General features: G+C 48.2%; 1 protein-coding gene across 7 annotated transcripts in view; it reads right to left on the reverse strand.

The window, feature by feature from the left end:
* EIF4G3 (eukaryotic translation initiation factor 4 gamma 3) overlaps positions 1–16,168 on the reverse strand; it is a 130,979-nt gene that overhangs the window by 90,730 nt on the left and 24,081 nt on the right. For all 7 annotated transcript variants that reach the window (XM_065855403.2, XM_065855405.2, XM_071798466.1 and 4 more), the window contains exon 2: positions 1,695–1,770. In XM_065855403.2, coding sequence (XP_065711475.2) covers positions 1,695–1,770 — 76 coding nt within the window. The remainder of the gene's footprint in view (positions 1–1,694; positions 1,771–16,168) is intronic.

Genomic DNA, 16,168 nt, shown 5'->3' on the forward strand with positions numbered 1-16,168 from the left:
TACACACACACGTATACACATCTATACACACACACGTATACACATCTATACACACACACACATATACACACATATACACACACACACATATACACGTATATACACACACACACATATATACACATATATACACACACACACATATATATACATATATACACACACACACATATATATACACATATATACACACACACATATATACACATATATACACACACACACATATATACACATATATACACACACACATATATATACACATATATACACACACACACATATATATACACATATATACACACACACACATATATATACACATATACACACACACACATATATACCCATATATACACACACACACACATATATATACACATATATACACACACACACATATATATACACATATACACACACATATATACACATATATACACACACACATATATATACACATATATACACACACACATATATACACACACACATATATATACACATACACACACATATATACACATATATGCACACACATATATATACACATATATACACAAACATATATACACATATATACACACACATATATACACATATATACACACACACATATATACACATATATACACACACACATATATACACATATATACAAACACACACATATATATACACATATATATACACACACACATATATACACATATATACACACACACACATATATATACACATACACATACACACACACATATACACACACACACACACAACCACCACCTGAGTCTCTGCCTTTCTTGGCCCAATGGGTTAGGCCAGTACTCTGCAGTCAATCCTGCGCAAAGCCGGGCTTTGCACCACTTAAAGAGACACAGAACTCCTCTCTACAGCCCCACAAGTGGTTTATTAGTGATGCCAACAGGGGGAAGGAGAAAACCCCGTACAGCAGCTTCTGCACTTCTATTACCGCAAAAAACACAGCGAACTTTTCTCCCATCTACAGCTTTTCTTCCTCTTTTCCAAATAAAAGGGCAGCTTAACAGTGGGGTTTTTGGCATTAAAAATATTTACGCTATCCCACCAAAAAAGCAAAATAGGACTTGCCCAGGGTTTAGCAAAGCTTAGAAATAACACTGGGCTTCCAGTACTGCCATTGAGAAAAAGGAATGAACAATAGGAAAGTGGTAGCGCGTACTCACAAATAAACATCACTGCATTCCTAAGTTAGAACACAAATAGGTAGGGCAGTGAGACAAATGTATCTCCCCCAAATACTGAAGCGACAGTCAAAATATTTCTCCCTGTTTTGCGTGTAAAACAAGTTTTCCTCGATTGGTTTTCCAATAAGAAACTATTAGAAATGTGGAGCCACTAACGTGCTCCAAATGGCCTTTGAGACGAGGCGGAAAGGCGGAGAAAATCTGGCCAGACACACTTTGAACCAGGTGAAACGCACCTGACAGAACCAGGTGAAACTCTGCTACATAAAACTACAGCTGCCGCGCAAAGGGAACGGACCCCAGATCCCCACGATTTCTTGCTCACAGGCAACAAAAAGATCGCTCATGCAGCATCAGTGGTTGTAGGAGGGAAAATAAGCTGCGGGTTTGATGTTGTTCTGATTTGGGGGCTTTGAAATGGGTTAACGATGGGGTTTTGCGGGCGCAGCGGCAGCCGGCGATACTCACGGTGCTGTAGACGGCGGAGACGGTGGGGGTGAAGATTCGATCCTCCAGCGGCTGCTGCACGGGACCCCGGGGGATCCTGCCATGGAGTCAAGGAAAGAAACCACGGAGGGAGCCACAGACAGACACACGGACACCTCGGAGGGACCCACACACAACCCACGATCCTCCCAGGGGTCTGAAACTGGAGCGAAACACGGCTTCGAAACACAGATTTCAACGAGAAATACAGCGAGAGGAACCACAAGCGACCAAGCTACAAAACCTTCCTCATATCAAGAGAATCCCCCTTCTTTTTGAATTGGTTTTTAAGCCTTTTTAAGCCTTTTGGGGCCAGGCGCGCGCTGCTGGTCACACAGCATTGCGGACAAAGGCAGCGATCACGGGGTCACTCTGTCCTTGTTTGTCTCTTTTCAACCAGTGGCTCCTTTCCCCGTCCACCCCCAAAACGGCTTCTAGAACAGGTTGGGTTCAAGTTCTGATGATCTGCTGCAGGGTTAAAGGCAGATTTTCATTAATTTTAATTCAAAAGGTGGAAATCTGAGAGAAAAAAACAGTAGGAAAAATACTTTATGCAATAAAAATAATCTAGAGTTTGGTTTACTTGTGGAATAAAACACTGAGGTGCTGGTAGTTAAAAGCAAAGAGTCTCCTGACTTTGCTAACACCTCGATCCGGCACATCTGCTCAATAAATGGCACCAAAAAGCCCCATTTCACTTGCTGAAGGATTTTCCACTAAACGCCGTGTTAAGATTTCACATTTTGCTGTTGGCTTCACACGTCGAAGCCTCTTGGAAAACAAGAGCGGCCGCATCGCTTCAGCTCCTCGCACACAGGCCCCGCGTCGGAACGGGGCGGCGGATGCTTAACATTAAAAAAACCAATGAAAATGCTTCTTGGGGTTTGCTCGAATGATAAAAAAGCTGCTTGAATGAAGTTTTCAGGCTGTGGTTTGCAAGGATCCTCCCTTTGCACGGCAGGTTTGAGCTCCGAGCATCATTGCTGCCCAAATGGCCACAGGGACCAGAGGTGCTGGTGATGCCAGCGCCACATCCTTTCCCTTCCTTTCCCTTCCTTTCCCTTCCTTTCCCTTCCTTTCCCTTCCTTTCCCTTCCCTTCCCTTCCCTTCCCTTCCCTTCCCTTCCCTTCCCTTCCCTTCCCTTCCCTTCCCTTCCCTTCCCTTCCCTTCCCTTCCCTTCCCTTCCCTTCCCTTCCCTTCCCTTCCCTTCCCCTGTACAAAATCAGGGTGCAGACACAACCTCTGGACCGTTCCCCAGCCCGATCTCCTCCTCCAACAGCCGTGCAGAAGCAAATTTACAATATCACACTGTTTCGATACCGAACACATCACTAAAAGGCTGAGAAATTCCCCTAAAAACTCCCCGTTTTGTTATATATCCACTGTTGGAACACCAGACGCCATAAACCCCCTGCATTATAGGATTACGCATGGAAAGGACCGTCCCTGACCTTCACAGCTAAGTCACGTCCCTGCTAAACCCGCAGGTATAAACCAGATCCAGGGAAGCGAGAGGAGGACCTGGCACCGCTGGCTCCCCGGACGCCACTCGCTCAGCTGCATCCCTTGGATTTTCCCTTCAAACGAGTGCAAGAGTTTGTTCTCAGGGTTTAAGGTTCATCTCCAACTTGCAGACTTGCCCGTTTGCTCCTAAGCGTTACGGTTTAATGAAATACAGAGGTTTTTAACAAGCAAGGTAAATGGAAAATCTCGAGTGCAGCGAAACAACGGGAGGATGCGCCACAGGTTCCAAACTTCAGCCCCAGGGGTTTCCATTCATCCCTGAGTTTCGGAAAACACCGACAGAAAGGCAAAATTTGGGAGAGGAGGATTAGAAACACACTGGAAAACAGAAGGAAACCTGCACCCTGTCCCAACACCCACAGCACCCTCTGACCCGGACACGGTTTTAAGTCCTTGCTTTTGTCACAGTCAAGATTTCCAATCTCGAGGCAGTTCTAACAATTAATTGAACCAAATGTGGCTTCAAAAGGGATGGTTCCCGAGTTTGGAAAACGGTTCCATCCTCCAGAAGGTTAGGATTTATTTTCTTATTTTAGAACTTATATAAGCCAGGAGATTATAATCTTCTTTGAGCACAGTCGGCCTCTCTTTTTGCCCCCAGGAAGAGCTGCCCCAAGGAATGGGTGGTTTGGGGGGATTTTCAGGGTTGCCGGTTAAAATCACTTCTAGGAAGTGATGATTCCCATCAGATTAAAAAGAAACCTTGTTAACCTGAATGTGAGACTGATAGGACCCAAAACGCCTTAAATTCCAGTAAGCCTTAACGAGATAATGGTTGCAGAAAGCGATTAATACCAATATGTGAGTCTCTGCGAAGAGCTGGGCCGGTGTGCGGGTCCCACAGCCCCACCAGCCTCCCAGAGCTTGTTCTGCTCCCCGGAGGAGCCGCCACCTTCCCTGCGCTCCCAATGCCGAACGAGCCCGTCCTGGGGTGAACTGCTGGTATTTCAGGCAAAAGTTCATCAGCAGACTCGCTAACGAGGCTCTTTTTCCTAGAAGCGGGTGAAAAGCGGCACCACGGATGTCACGGGGGTGGGAAGCGAAATCCCATCCATCAGCATCATCTTATCCATGTCCAACCGTCCCCGGGACACCCGTCTTGTTCCACCACACGGAGATTTCGGTATCGTCGAGACGCAAATGGCACCAAAGCCATTGCACACAGTGACGTCTTGGTGTTAAAGTACAACCCAGCCCGGCTCTACCGTGGCGCTTAATTAACCACGGCGGCGAGAAAACGAGGATGCGCTGAATAATCCCAGCAGCTCTTCAGCATTACTGCCCCGGTATCCGATTGCGGAGGATCCTGCGCCCTCCTCCTCCTCCTCCTCTCGCTGTGTCCTCGCCGCCCACGTCACCCGCTGCTGCTATTTGTGCAGCCGCCTCCGAAATGATCCAGGAGGGAGGGAAAGGAGAGGGGAGGGTGGAGAAGCAAAGCTAAAGGCAAACCTGACACTGTTCTCAGAGCTCCTTCCAGCACCACAGGAAGAAGAGACCAAGGAACAAGGGGAAGCTCTGAAATCAGGCTGGCGGGGAGCGCCGACTCTCCTCGTCGCTGTTTAGGGCTCATTAACCCATGAAATATTTCTATATACATATCTAAAACTCCACCTAAGCGAGTTCCTCCCATCCGGCCGCAGCAGCGATCGCGAGCAGGGGGATTTCGGGAGCTGTTAAAGACTCGGTGGGAAAACCTAAGTGAAGAGAGTTACACCTGGAGAGCAAACAGAGGATTTCTCGAAACCAGACGTGGCCCTTAAAAGGAGGGGGTATCACTTCATTAATCAGCCACAGTCCGAGAGGGAGAATATGTGATGGTAAAGCGATTAAAGCACAGAAACACAGAGCAGCCTGTCAGCACTCGGAGGCACCGACAAATGCAGCTAAACACAACTCAGGAGGAATTTCTTGCAGAAATCGCATTTGTCTGCTTGTTCTAATCATCCCACAAAACTGAAATACCCCAAGATTCTCACGTGTTTTTACAGCGACGAACAACCTGAGGATGCGCAGTAAAATAAGCTCTTACGGCAGGAATTGGAACAGGTTTTTCTGCTCTGTTCCCGCTTCCAAAACTGGAGAGGGAAAGAAAAACCACTACTGCGTTTTATTCCCAAATGGATTCATTCTCCCTCAAGCAGCTTCTCACCTCAGCTCATTTATAGCACCCAGCAACCGTTTCACCCTCGTTCTTCCCTCCCGGATGCCGGCACCTTCTCCCAGGACTAAAACCACCCAAGGACACGTATGTGAACGCGTTACACAAAACCCATCCCACAACGACTGATATTTATCCCTATACATAAACGGAGCAAATGACACGATAACCCCATGTGTGTCCCCGCTCGCACCGAAACTCTGTAGTAAACGCCTGAAAAAACGCAAGATCAAAATCACCCAGCGAGATAACAGAAGAAACCACATCCCATTCAAGCGCTTCCTTCCGTTTGTTCGGTGAAAGGGATTTTTTCCAAGCCTCTGAGCAGGGGGATATTTGACAGCAAGGAGCTGTTAAAACCAGAGGGTTTGTCCTCTGCAGCCTCTTCTCTATTTAACACGCAATGAAAACGCAGGAGGTGACCATCCCAACAGCAGAAGCGCCTCGTTTAGGTTGGGAAACAAGGCTAAAAGGGAAAAGCATCACGCTCCGCCGAGCGTGTTTAAAATCAAGCTTGCAAAAGCAAACGGAAGGTGAAAAGATAAACCCACCTACAGCATGGGTGTTTCAGGACCCTGCATTGCGATGAAGAGCTGGGAAAGCTTCGATGCTCCCTGTTGGAAAGAGACTTAAACCACAGCGCAAGCTCCTCAGCAAGAGGCTTCGTGGCTGTGTCGCTGGGGGTTCCCTGCCCGCCCCGAGCACCGCGAGACCACGGAGCCGGGGGCAAGCGCTTTGGGATCAGTTTCCCTTGCAAATAAACTCCTCTCCACAGGCCGTTCTGCAGAAGCCGGGGGAAGCAAAGCTGGGAAAACAAACTAAAACCTTAAAAACACCACCAAAATCCGCCAAGTGACATGTCACACGGAAAAGAAATACATATAAGATCAAAACAGTGCCATCCGCTCTGAAATACTTATTACAACCAAACAAATCGCATAAACCATCCAGTTACAAAGCAAACTGTTCCAGACTTAGATAAACCCAGGTTTAATGTGGCCCGTGTGACCATAATTCAATCCCCGGCGTATCCGCAGAGTCAAGCCCTTAATCCCAGAGGCCCCGCTGGTTTTCCCCGGTGGCCCTGGTGGCTCCGCTTTCCCCACCGTCTCACAGGAACCTGGCACCTTATCCCCCTCATTGCTAAGCAGCTCCTGCTAATAAGAGACGAGAGATAATTAATGTCACAAAAATCAAGCCTGATGTAATGCAAGGACTTTGGAAAACGTTTAGAGGCTTAAGAACCTGATAAACCACCAACCGGCGGCTCAGCCCAGCGCCTGCGTCTCCCACCCGTGCGGGTGGGTTTGGGTTTTCCTTTCTAATTTATACACGGTTTTATTTTCTTGCCTTTCGGTCGAACCCCAAAGGAATGAGCTGCTCCTCTGTATTAAACCGCGGGTTTATTTTAGTTTACTTAGATGCAATTGGTCTCACGCAACACGATGAGATGTGAAAGCGGAGGATGGATCAGAGCGCTGACTGCGCCGCGGGGTTGTTGGTTCAATATTGGGTGTTTACTGTCATTTTAGCTGGGAAAACAACAAATATAACCTTTTGCTGCCATGAGCGCTCAGAAATATGGTCAAGATTAGAATTCCTTGAAGGCTACGTCAGCTTTACAGCAATATTTAATTCTGACATGAAGGATGCGTTTCTGGTGAGTCGAATGTTTGTAAAATCAAGGAACACAATGGAAAGGGTTTTTAAAGTGGTAAAAACGGGGCTGATGGTTGAAAATTGCCAAGCTGTGGGATAGAGCAGCACATCACCTCCCCACATTCACCGCCTGTAACCGCCTGTGCCCACAGCGATCTCATGGCACATACCATTACTAAGCTTGTTTCTGCATTTTATGGCCCAATATGAAGCTCCTGACCGCAGCACGTGCGGTGAACATTCACAACCAACCCGCCCTTCGTCAAACATATAAATCTTAACTGGATCAACAAAGTGTTTGTGTAAACGACCTTTTTAATCCCTCATGTTATTCTGCGTATTTAACAGTAACACTGAATCCTCTTAAAGCTCTCATTTATGGGCCGCTTTATATTGTAACAAACACCTTCAATAAGGTATTTCTCTTTTGTTTTGTACCAGAAACGCACCTCGTAGCTATTGCTGATGTTCCACGCGGTCTCACTGGCTCCTTTCTTTGCAATTACTGACCACAGGACCTTGTTCCCCGTTGGGTTATCCTTAAATAGTTCCAAAGTGCTGAGGCTCGTCCAGCCCTCTGCTGTCCCAATGCTCCTCATTACAGCATTAATGTCACCCCCCAAAGCTTTGTCCAGCTCCCAGTGTCACCAGCTTTTGCTGGTTCCACCCTCCCAGTGAACACTCTCCCTATAACAAAACTTGTCTCAAAACTCATCTCAAGCATCGCCAAGCTTAGGGGTGGCACAAACTCCCCACACGACCCCGACTAACGGCGCCGTCGCTGCAGCAGCCGCATGCAAAGCGCCCCTTCTATTTATACACCTCCAAATCCTCCAACTTCGCTGCTTTTCTCAAATACCCATTCCAAAAACCTCTATTTCCGAAGTCTTTCTTCCCACGTCCATCGCTCTGTGCCACGTTCCTGCTCCTCGCTCGCGCTCCTGACGCGCGGGTAACGTCCTGCGCTGCGTTTTCTGCATCGGCAATGACTCCACAAGCCACTTAATACCAGGGCAGGAATTTGAAATGCTGCTTCCCATCTGGCTAATGATAAATTAGATCAAGCCTTTTGTCAATCTGTGATGCACGCCAGACATCATCGCTGCCTAACACAACTTAGTCTCAGGTCCACATGCGCCACATCTCACAGCCAAGCCAACCTAAAGCTGGGGGTCGGAGGGAAGGAAAACAACAAAATATCCTCTTTGCTGCAAATTAACTGTATTTCCAGCCTCTCATTCATTCCATAATGCTCTCAAATAAAAATCAGCAATATTAAGAGCACCAGCTGCAGGCAGCTGCAATAGTTACACCTGCAGACAAGCACCTAATTATCCAGAGCTCATTACTTTCCAGCTCGGTTTTGCATCTCTAAATTAAAAAGAACTGGAGACAGCTCCCCAGCACGTAAATCACCCCCGGTCCTGGCCGCCCTGCTGCAGTTCATCCAGCTATCAGCCTATACACCACAGCAGTGCAAACGCGACACAAAACCCAATCCATTCTTTAGCGTTTCTACGGGCAACCTGATTTTGGGATTTGGCTCCGGCTTCTTCAGCTGCAGCCCAAGCATCAGCGTAAATCTATTTTCAGCTCAGACCTGGAAAGGTTGTTTGGGGTGGGAGAAACGGTGTTTAAATCCTGCTAATCCCACAGGGATTTTCCTCGGCGCGCGAGGTTTGTGGGTGGGCGGCCTGAATATCCGCGTAGCTGGGAACTTTGTCCTGAGCGTATTTGTAACCGCAGCGTCTCCGAGAAATGGGTTTTCAAAGCGCAGCCTGAATAAGGTTAAATCCAGGTTCGGACCAAGCTGCAAAATATTAGTAATTACAAAAATAAGCCACAAATGCAGCGTGGGCTCATGTCTGAGCCAGCTCAGGTAACATGAGGTGAACAACATGCCAGGAAAGCGTCTCTTGCTCAGGTACAGAAAACTTCTCACTAGCTGACTCCTTTTAGCTTAATCACAGAATCCCAGAGTGTCAGGGGTTGAAGGGCCCTGGAAAGCTCATCCAGTGCAATCCCCCATGGAGCAGGAACACCCAGCTGAGGTTCCACAGGAAGGGGTCCAGGCGGGTTTGAATGTCTGCAGAGAAGGAGACTCCACAACCTCCCTGGGCAGCCTGGGCCAGGCTCTGACACCCTCACCAGGAACAAGTTTCTTCTCATATTCAAGTGGAACCTCCTGTGTTCCAGTTTGCACCCATTGCCCCTTGTCCTGTCACTGGTTGTCACCCAGAAGAGCCTGGCTCCATCCTCCTGACACTGCCCCTTTCCATATTGATCCCCATGAATGAGTCCCCCCTCAGTCTCCTCTTCTCCAGCTCCAGAGCCCCAGCTCCCTCAGCCTTTCCTCACACGGGAGATGCTCCACTAATACTCCACTTTCCTCCATAAAACACCAGCCGCTTCCATATTTTTTAAATTCATATTTTATTCCTACAACACACGGACTCTTCAAAGAGATGGAAAAGTCGATATATTTCCTCAGCTCCATTCGGCTGGAAAGTCAGGGTGTTACCTCTCCGGAGAGGGAACGGCATCACGGGGAATATGCCAATGAAGCCTAAAAATTTCATTTCATTTCAGGTTATTTATGATTGTACTTGCTCGTGCTAATTAAAACTCCCATTATGCTGCAGAAAACAGGCGGCGCTCAGGAACTCCAAACAGCCCCATTAATCTTGAACAGCCCTGCCCTGCTCAGCCGCCGCTCACAGTCATTGCTATGGTCCTCGAGCCACGACTCCAAAATATTAAGGTGGGGAAAAGACTCAAGGGGCTGAAGTATTCCTTAATATCACCCGGAATTGCTCCAGATTTGATCCGCCGGGGCTGCGCTGCTCTCATCAATTATTAAGCTTTGCTTTGCTTTCTGCCCAAGTGCAGACGGACCTGGGATCGGTGGGTTTAGGTGGTGCTGCTCATTAGAGCCGTATATTAAAGGCAAACATAGATTTTCATTTGTCGCCTTACGATCTACGCCGAGACATCTCCTTATTCCTTAAAACACGTATGAACTGATCAACACACACAGTTATAGCATATCTGTAAGCACACTACAATGTGTACACACACCGTTATAGATTATTCATATATTTTGATACATATATATGTATATAAAAAGAGCAGGGAGAGAGCCCCCAGCTCGCCAGCATTGGTTCACCAGGAGCTGCACCCCCCAGCCACCAACCATATACTGGGAACAAACCCCATCAAACGTGACCTGGTAAGGTGCACATCACCCTGCTACCAAAACCAGGGCTACGTGCTCGGGGAACCCATTTCCAGCTGTTTAGGAGGCCAAGGAACTGCAAACGGGCTGTGGGTCAAGAAATCACTGCGGGATAGGTAAGATGGATAAGAAAATCAGCTATTAAATCACCCTCTCCCTACAACACTGCAGTTCCATACCTGAATTCTCAATATTCGCTTTTCAACTCGCAGCTCCCTCCTCTCAGATTTTCCATTATGCCTTTTAAATCTCCAAATCCTGGTTCCTGCCAGGGTAGGGATCCGTTTGCAAAGGAATGATCTTGAGTGGCCTGTCTGAGCCTGACGGGCAGGACAGAGGGACCGGGCAGGACAGAGGGACCAGGCAGGACAGGGGGACCGGGAGGCTGCACCATTAAGCCCTCCTGCTACCATTGCCCTGATTGCACCCCTGGCACGTGTCAAAGGCTGCAGGGCTGTATTAACCCCAGCTGCTGAACCCGATCTAAACAACACACAGTGATCCTAAACATTATTACTTTAAACTGCTGCATAAAATGGGGTTTTTTCGCCCAGATTAGCGGACCTCCCTTAAGAACTCATTTTCCTGTAACAGTCTAAACCTTCAGTAACTGAATACACATCAGTTTTATAAATCATACAAGTGGTGGAAGGTTTGTTCCCAAGGATGGGGTTGGACGGGGCCGGGACAGGAGCAGCAGGTCCACAATAAGGAAAGGAGCTGAACCATCGCTGCGTTAGAACATACAGAATGCCCCAACCACCGAGCAGCACCCAAACCCGAGATGGTTTGGATATAATACTTGGGATCCTGCTCCCGTTGCACAGCTGGGAGAGGGCACTGAACTGGGAAGCACTGGTGCTGATCACGGTTGTGCTGATCCCGCGGCTCCGACAGCGCAGACATTTGTGCTCCAGGGTGATCCCAACACCGCCACGTCCTACCACGCTGGAGGATTAGTTACTCCGCACACTAATATCACCCACGAACCTCAATCAAACAGGAGAACCCCTCCTAATTTCTGATCCAGAAAGTCCTTCCAGCCATTCTCACACTCCATCATTAGCATTTCAGGGCAGTTCACAAGCCTAAACAGCTCACCTGCTTTTCTAATTAGAAGATTTTACACAGCTATTACACCCCTGCTATTCCCTGCAACGAGACAAAGCTCCCAAGTTCCCCCGTCGCCCAAATCCTTATTTTTGTGGCCCTGACAAAAATAAAACCACCTTTAGTGTCAGCCAGCAGCCCTAGAATAACAGAGCTCGCCCTGCTCAATGCAGTTCTGCCAATTCACAAAACCTCATCTGTCTGCTCAGGAACAGCAAGAAAAAAGCCCAAGTCCTGTGTCCAGCGATTCCCTCATGTCTGGGTGGACAAGAAGGGGAAAGAAACGGAGATTTCCACGATGGAGAAGATGAGCGACCCTCAACACAAACCCATGGGTTTCTGAAATCACCTTACGTCCCAGAGGCGTCATGGAGATGCATCCCAGCAGAGCCAGATCCACCCCTTTAATCCTAACACCAAACTACACCCATCAAAGCGCCCGCCTTACCCAAGACATCCGAAACTCGGTGTGAAACGGCAGCCGGCGCCTTTCTCAGCTGAAGCAAATACTCTGTCTTGTTTGGCGCTTTCTCCTCTTTGGCATTGGAGCAGAGGAACCGGGCATGGCCCGAAATTGGGCTGCACACACCATGTTCTTTGCTGCTTCCTCACCCTAACCGAGGGGCCAAAATGAATTTTGCAAGCACTGGGAAAGCAAAGAAAGCAAAGCCACAGGCACGTTCACACCGGCTGAAGTCACACATAGCTCCGTGATCCTCTGAGATTAGTTTTGTCCTTCAGGTGAGAGAGCAGGGAGGTAAATCTTAGTAGGATGCAGCTTATCCCCGAGAGGGCTGGAGGGTGCTTGGGTGAAGGGGATGAGCAGGGGCTCGTTTGGAGAGCAAACGGGCAAAGAACGAGCGCGGACACCCCCAAAGAACAGCTGAGCTTCAAGGGAACAGCCCTGGGAGGGACACGCAACATTTAACAAAAAAATGACAAGGGGGAAAAGTGACACTTGATCTGCAAATAGATCTCCCACGGCTTCCCTTGAACACTGCAAGGTTTTTACTACCTGATTTGAAGTCTTCAAAATTCTTTAATGAGCAATTCGTTCAGTGCCGTGAGTTCATTAGCACACGGAATCTTGCAGATGTTTTACGCACCAGTTCTTGCCTCCTCCCGGTTTGGGGATGAAACCTCTGCGAAAGGAGACTCCTGATGTCGGGTCAGGGAGGACAGATCACGGAGGAGGTTCAGCTCGGGTGCTGATGAACTAATGATGTTTAATGCACTGGTGGGCACAGTATTTATAGACAAGTGATTCTAAGTGGAGCACTGAGCGTTAATTAACGCACAGGGTATCTTTTTAGTGGACATGACAAACAAAAGACAAAGGTCAACCCTATAAAAGGTAAAATCAAGGTATCTACCATTGGAATCTATGCAAGGCTGGGTCTCAGAATTCAATGTATGAGCCGTTCCCAGCTACAGGGCACGTGTCTCTGCAGGCACCCGAGGGCTGCAAAGGAGGAGGAAGGAGGTGCCATCCGCGCTCAACTCAATGAAGTTCTTTAAGAAAGGCTCCTCAAAGTTTGATCTGATGGACTAGAGAGAGAAGGGTGAAGTCACGTCTGCCATCCCTGCAGAGGTAAATCGGGTAAATCATTTCGCCTTCCTCCATGTGAGACACTTCGTACACAGCACCGAACCTGCCGCTGCTAACGAGCTCCTCCCCGACACAAACACATTGATAATGTGCCTATAGAATAAAAAAAAGAGGTGACCACGGGACAAGACTCTTAACAATAACTCCTACTGCCAGATGTGGGTCTCCTACCCTGAGAGCTTCCTCCCTTTTGTGTTGTACAGATGATTTCTTATGGAGATCCCCAAAGAAAGAAGCAACGCCGCTGCTGGAGGACCTCAGCTTAAGAAAACCGCGGCTTTCACTGCTTCGGTGCGTGAAGTTATCTGGCACAGCTTGAGAAAGAATAATTTAGCAGCAGCTTGTGAAACGGGCCACGCTCTGTTCTAAACTGATGCAAGATCGGAACGTTATCTCGGGTACCAGGCCCGCGTCTCCATGAGCTGCAGGAGCCCTGCGTCTCCATGAGCTGCAGGAGCCCTCGGCACAGGGACCGGTTCTCAGGCTCCCGGCAAAGCTGCTTGGTGACACCAGGAGCCTCCGCGGAGCTGCAGGAACCATCGACAAGTAACTGCATCAGTTGCTGGAGAGGCCGCACACATTTGGATCATTGTTACGAGCCTCCATGTTGAAGACTATCTGTTTTAAGGTGAAATATTAGCTTCTTTAATTCAGGAACAGTTAAAGTATCCCCATGTTGCACCGGGAAGTGATGGTGATTTTGAAGCAGATGGAACTTGAAACAATTTTTCGCGGGTGTCCCAAGCGCCACGTGTGGCTTTCAAACAGTTACCGCGTCCCGATCCGCCTAAAGAGCTCTCGTTCCATAATCTTCCATAATACTTTAAGACGAAAAGTATCCCGCTCCTCCACAGTCATTTTACTCCTCATCCTTCTCTATTTTCACAGCAAATGAAAGGACGACGATGATTTTTCTGGGTAAACAGTGTCATACCATAGCACAAGAACTGAAAACAGCAATAACCGCTGATGCGACCGAGCGGGTTTAAGTAAGCCAAGCGTTCCCCAGCTCAGCCCCTGCCTGCACAGCACAGCCTTCGTTTCTCAGGGAAAAGCCGCGCTGGATCAGAAAGAAAACGCATTTCAAGTGCTGTTACGTTACCCGCCACCAGCAAACGAGCTTTTAATTTCCACAGATACTTCTGAAATATATTCCTTAAATACAGAAACAGCAATTCAGGAGCGTTCATAAGCTTTGAATCCAAGTTTGGCAAAGTCCAACGTAGACTTTGCAACACGCAATAAAAGGGATGGGTTTATGACGTTTTCACCTATGACTAAAAGCCAATACTCCTTTAACAGATAAAATAGGGGCTGATCACAAATACCTGCAGCACTTGGGTACCGATTGGCTGTGCTGCCATCAGAGACCTGGACAGGCTGGAGAGCTGGGCAGGGAGAAATGTAATGAAATAGAACAAGGGCAAGTGTAGAGTCTGGAATCTGGGCAGGAACAACCCCAGGTTCCAGTGTAAGTTGGGGAATGAGCTATTAGAGAGCAGTGTAGGGGAAAGGGACCTGGGGGTCCTGGGGTCAGCAGGGTGACCATGAGCCAGCACTGGGCCCTTGTGGCCAGGAAGCCAATGGTACCTGGGGTGGGTTAGAAGGGGGTGGTCAGTAGGTCAGAGAGGTTCTCCTGCCCCTCTGCTCTGCCCTGGGGAGACCACACCTGGAATATTGTGTCCAGTTGTGGCCCCTCAGCTCCAGAAGGACAGGGAACTGCTGGAGAGAGTCCAGCGCAGCCACCAAGATGCTGAAGGGAGTGGAGCATCTCCCGTGTGAGGAAAGGCTGAGGGAGCTGGGGCTCTGGAGCTGGAGAAGAGGAGACTGAGGGGGGACTCATTCCTGGGGATCAATATGGAAAGGGGCAGTGTCAGGAGGATGGAGCCAGGCTCTTCTGGGTGACAACCAGTGACAGGACAAGGGGCAATGGGTGCAAACTGGAACACAGGAGGGTCTGCTTAAATACAAGAAGAAACTTCTTCCCGGTGAGGGTGTCAGAGCCTGGCCCAGGCTGCCCAGGGAGGCTGTGGAGTCTCCTTCTCTGCAGACATTCAAACCCGCCTGGACCCCTTCCTGTGGAACCTCAGCTGGGTGTTCCTGCTCCATGGGGGGATTGCACTGGATGAGCTTTCCAGGGCCCTTCAACCCCTGACACTCTGGAATTCTCTGATTCCACCAGCACAAGTCTTACCAACCATAACCTTGGTTTAATGGGCGACCTGAACCTGTTCTCCAACCTCAGCTGTTGGTTTCGAGATGGGCACAACCCAAATGATCCCCCACCTTTAGCAATGAATAATCAGAATGAAAACCATAAATACATTTAAAAAAAACACGCTATCCAGAAGCTCGGCAAACCTCCTGTTCCATCTAAAGCACTTTGGGTAAGTCTGGGTTTCAAAAAGTGATTTTTAACCTGTAGACACAGGTTTTGCAAACCTGAAGATTGTGCAGAGATAACTGAGTTTTCCTTAAGACAAAGGAAACACAGATTTTGCAGAATTCAAAAGCATTCAAGTCCAGGGGAACTACCAGAGCTCTTCAGAGACCAGCTCGGCTCATTCCAACGTACAGGTGTCCAAGCTGAGCGAAGGTGTTCACAACTTTCCACATGCATTCACTAAATGGATTAATTGACAATGTAGATGATGATAGAATAACTTACAGTAAAGAAACACGCAATGCCAATATTTATGTAATTATGTCCGTGTCCCAACGCTGCTGAAGACACTCGCTACCTGCGCATTTGTGTTTCTCAGGTGCCCAGCACTGGGGCAGTTTGCTGGAGAAGCTCGTTCTCCAATTAAGTGAAATATTAAGCATGACGACTTTTAAGTATAATCAGATTGGATCTACATCTCGTGACGTGCTCCTCTAAGAGAAAGTATTCTGCAAAGTCAGCTGCTTCACCAGTCATCCTCACTGTTATACAACACCCCCTTCTCCCATTGCACCCACGGATCATTCGTCTTCACCATACACCCATCACAACCGCTGCTCCTGCCGGGGAAACCCAACTGGAAATCCCCAGCCCTTGAATTGTGATTCATTTAATCCAGCTTGCTATAGCCTCAAGTCCTTGGCCTTGCCTACAAAAGAATGTTTTTCCTTCTTATTGTTTTTAAGGCCACTTACATTTGAGCCGACTCACATCAAAT

Source organism: Patagioenas fasciata, chromosome 23 (genome assembly GCF_037038585.1).
Source record: "Patagioenas fasciata isolate bPatFas1 chromosome 23, bPatFas1.hap1, whole genome shotgun sequence".
Classification (NCBI taxonomy): Eukaryota; Metazoa; Chordata; class Aves; order Columbiformes; family Columbidae; genus Patagioenas; species Patagioenas fasciata.